The following is a 4,621-nucleotide window of genomic DNA, read 5'->3' on the forward strand; positions in this document are numbered from 1 at the left end:
CACACGCACATCTATGGCCAACCCAAGGCCCTCCCGTCCTGGGCAACTTGGGTCTCAGGCGAGAGAGAGCAGGAACTTTTAAACCCCGCTCATGGGTGAATTTGGGGACCAGTGTCAGGCATGATCGCCTCCACTCAATGTGATGAGTGGGAGACCATGCACCCCATATCTGCTCTTGTTCATCAGACATGTTATTGGGGTAGGGGAAACGCTGCGGCTCCCTAGTCCCGCCCAGGGCCGCGACACCCAAGTTAGCTTTGCCACAGGGCTGTGGTCTGGGGGCGACGCAGAGGCGTTGCCGTTGGGCCATCTTGTAGGACAGAGAACTGCCCCGGAGGGCTTTCCGGGATGAAATTTTGACAGAAGCCGATGACCAGGTCTGTCCTCCCGCAGACCTGCTGCTGGGTTTGAACCGACGACCTTTCACTTAGCAGCCGATGCTTAACCACTGCACCACCAGGGCTCCTTTTAATAAGCAGAGCCGGGGCCAAATGGAGACCATGCAGGCCCCAGTGATGGACAGGCAGAGCTGTCCAGGAGACGTGGCAGACAGCCAGGCACCTCCCAGGTGAAAGGCCACGAGGAAAGAAGAGACACACCCGGAGCAGGGTGGATTCCGGGCAGCAATGCGGCACTTTCATTACAGTAACGTCTAACATGTACACTTCATCTGTGCAGGGACTGTCCCGGTATTTTCTGTGTGACGTGAGGCACTGTCACACCCTCTAGTGGCGAGGACTCTCGGCCCCTCCAGAGACAACGGAGCACAATCACCTCTGTCTGGTCTTTCTCTCCCAACCCACCTGCAACGTGCCCACAAGTACCGACAGTGCTGCCTACAGAATGGATCCGGAATCTGACTATTTCTCACCCCCAGCCCGCCACCCCCTGGTCGAAGCCACCACCCTCTACAGCCAGGACGGTAGCCCTGCCCCATCCCCCTAAAATCCACTTTCATCACGGCGGCCAGGGGACCCCTTAAAGCAAGAGTCCGCCTCGATGACGCCTCCCTGCACCTCCTCTCTGCACCCGCCACCCCGCCTGCCTTCATTGGGCTACACAGGCATCCCCTTCCGACTGCACTTTGCTTTACTGAGCTTTGGAGACGGTGAGTTTTTTTTACAAAATGAAGGTCTGCGGCAGCCCTATGCCAAGCAAGCCTACAGGCTCCATTCTGCCAACAGCACTTTGTGTCTCGGCATCCCATTTGGGTCATTTGAAAGGGATTTCACACTTTTGCCCTCACAGTACTGCACACTGACTAGATGATGGTATCATGGAAACACAGCTTTTATATGCACTGGGAAACCAAACAATTCCTGTGACTCGCTTTACTGTGGTGCCCACCTCACTGTAGTGCTCGCTTTACTGCAGTGGTCTGGAACCAAACCCGCAATAGCTCCAAGGTCTGCCTGAACAACCCCTCAGGCCAGCCCCAGGGCCTTTGCACAAGCTCTCACTTGTACCTGGAATGCTCTTCCCCAGGCAGCCCCACAGCTCACATCCTCCCTGTGTCACGTCTCTGCTCAAAAGTCACAAGAGACCATCCCAGGCTCCTGACCAACAACTGATGGCCTGCACCCTGCCTGCCAGTCCTCCTGCCCTGATTGGTTCTCCTCCAAGGCTCGTGTCACTCTGGGACATGGGACGCATCTCCCTGCTGGTGCAATCTGGTCTTCTGCCCCCGTACATTGTACACCACAAGGGCAGGGAGGTGGCTGCACCTCCAGCATCTGAAGTAGAAACTGGCACACAGCGTCACTGCGGTCAAGTCGATTCTGACTCACAGTGCCCCGCGTAAACGCTTGCGGGCATTCAGGGCCTGCCAGGGCCCAGGGGAGCTCAGCCGACCAGCAGGCAGAGGGGTACCACAAGGCACTTCAGACGCCAACCAGAGAAAGCACCCTCTTGATTCACAGTCCCCAGAGCGATCCGCTTCCACACAGGGAGCTTACTAGCTCTACTCATGGCAGCAGGGGGCCACTTTGAGGGCCAAGAGGTGTCTGACCCCATGGTATTTTCAACCAGCTCACATACATGTGACAGCTAGACAATGAATATGGAAGATCGAGGAAGAGATGATGCCTTTGAGTTGTGGTGCTGGCGAAGAATACTGGAAGTCCACGGACTGCCAGAAGAATGAACCAATCCGTCCTGGAGGAAGTGCAGCCGGCATGCTCCTTGGAAGCGAGAATGGCCAGATTTCGTCTCACCTACTTTGGTCATGTTGTCAGAGGGGACCATTCTCTGGAGAAGGATGCCATGCTTGGTAAAGTGGAGGGTCGGCAAGAAAGGGGAAGGCCCTCAACGAGATGGACTGACACGGTGGCTGCGACCGTGACTTATGTATAGCAAGGACTGTGAGGCTGGCACGGGGCCAGGCAGCGTTTTGTTCTGTGGTACAGGCACTGTTTTGTCGCTGTGAGTCGGAGCCCGCTGGACAGCGCCTGACAACAACAACAACAACAACCTGTCTCCAGTCGATGCGTTTAGGAGGTGCATGTCCCTGCGTGATGTGACCTGCATTTCAATTTTAAAACGGGAAAGAAAAGTGGTGCAAGTTTTCACCTGTGGGAGAGTCGTGCTCTATGAGACACCTGTCTCTCTCACATGTACGCACATGCATGCACACGCACACACACACACACACACACACCCCAAGGCAGCCAACACATCAGACCCAGAGGGCCGCCTCAGGTGCAACCGACACGGTGCGAAGTTTTAAAAAGATGCAAACTACAACAGAAGCTGGAAAGGTTAGACTGGAAGCTTAAGTTAAGGGCAGTGAGTCCAAGTTCATGGGGAGGAAGAATTCTGAAAAGGAGGGTGAGGAGGGCTGCACAGACGCCGCGGAATTACACGTGTACAGACCGGGACTGGTGTATGTTCTGTTGGGCATGTTTTCAACAATGACAAAATAAATAAAACTTTAAAAGAAACAGCAGCAGTATAACAAACAGGAACTCATCCATGACGAGAACAAATTTGGAAAAAGGTCAGTTCACCTTAAGAGCACCGTGTTTTCTCTGAAAAACGAACATGGGCTCAACTAAATTCAAAAGGGAAACGTGGCTCCCCAACGCCCCCCCCCCCGGGAATCCAGGGTGGAAGGGTCTGCACTCACCCGTGGGCGGGGTCCAGGGCGATGGCCCGAGGCTGGTCTAGGTCCTGCCAAAAGAGCACCTTGCGGGACGTCCCGTTGAGGTTGGCCACCTCGATGCGGTTGGTCTCCGAGTCCGTCCAGTACAGCTTCTTGCCGACCCAGTCGCAAGCCAGGCCGTCAGGTGAGACCAGGCCCGAGATGACCACGTTCTGCACGGCGGCCCCCGTCTGGTTCAAGAAGGTCTGCTTTATGGCCTCCTCGCTCACGTCCGTCCAGTACACAGCTCCCTTGGAGAACTGGAAGTCCACGGCGGCCGCGTCCTCCAGCCCGCTGACCACGACGGTGGACTCCAGCTTGACGCCACCGGCGTCCACCAGCCGCACGTCCCGGCGGTTGGCAAACAGTAGGAGCGGTGAGGCTGTGGGGGCAGACAGCACCGTGAGAACCGCCAGTCAGGCCACTCGTTGTACCTCCCGCCCTTCTGTCCATGCCCTGGGGGCTGCCAGGAAGCCAGCCCGCCCCTGCCAGGTCAGCCACAGCCACCGTGCTCTGAGGGCAGAGCCTCTGTGATGCAAATCACAAGACGTGTGCACAGTGAGTTCCTCCCACACAGCCCCGTGGCTCTTCCTACTCTGAGGCCACGGAGGCCACGCTGGGCCTCAGATGGCAGCAGGAGCCCATTCTATTTGCAGAGACACAATGGCACTTCCCCTTCGTTGGCCTGGTTACCGTCGTGGTTCAGGCCACCAGCGTGGGGACAAGGAGAGCAGCCCTGGCCACGAGGCCCAACAGAGCCAGGACAAGGGGCGGAGAGGGGTGTCAGAACCACTGGCTGAACACAACTTGAAGATTCCCTTACAGTTCCTGACCGCTGCCCAAGCTCTGAGGGCCCTGGAGGCTCAGTGGAGGGCTCAGCTGCTAACCGAAAGGTCAGTGGTTCAAGCCCGCCAGCCACTCAGTAGGAGAAAGATGAGGCAGTCTGCTTCTGTGAAGACTGACAGCCTTGAGTGGCTTCCGGCCAAACAAAAGACAGGCATATGAGTTGAACATGTACCTGAGATAGATACACTCCTTGGAGAGAATAATCATGGGAGAAAGAAGGGCTGTTTATGCACAGGGAGACAGCTCAGGGGGCAGGAGTGCATGGAGGGATGGACACAGGGAAGAGGTGAGTATCGGGAGGAAGTGGGAGGGGAGCTGTCACATTGTAGAGAATTGTAGTCAATGTCATGAGACAAAGTGTACGTGAACTGCTGTATGGAAAGTGAATTTGCTCTGTAAACTTTCACCCAAATCACAATAAGAAAAAAAAATTGACACCCTTGAAACCCTGTGGGCAGTTCCACTCTGTCCTCTAGGGGCGCTGTGGGTCAGAATCGACTTCATGGCCATGGGTGTGGTTTTGGCTTTGCCTCAGTAAAGATTGACAGCCTTGGAGACCCTCTGGGGCAGTTCCACTCTGTCCTCTAGGGGCGCTGTGGGTCGGAATGGACTCCACGGCAGTGGGTGTGGTTTGGG

General features: G+C 56.0%; 1 protein-coding gene across 1 annotated transcript in view; it reads right to left on the bottom strand.

The window, feature by feature from the left end:
- Positions 1–4,621, bottom strand: part of LRP5 (LDL receptor related protein 5) — a 93,912-nt gene that overhangs the window by 86,130 nt on the left and 3,161 nt on the right. The window contains exon 3 of the mRNA XM_007944926.1: positions 3,125–3,521. Coding sequence (XP_007943117.1) covers positions 3,125–3,521 — 397 coding nt within the window. The remainder of the gene's footprint in view (positions 1–3,124; positions 3,522–4,621) is intronic.

This window comes from Orycteropus afer, unplaced genomic scaffold (assembly GCF_000298275.1).
Source record: "Orycteropus afer afer isolate SDZICR_OR568_19922 unplaced genomic scaffold, OryAfe1.0 scaffold00130, whole genome shotgun sequence".
NCBI lineage: Eukaryota > Metazoa > Chordata > Mammalia > Tubulidentata > Orycteropodidae > Orycteropus > Orycteropus afer.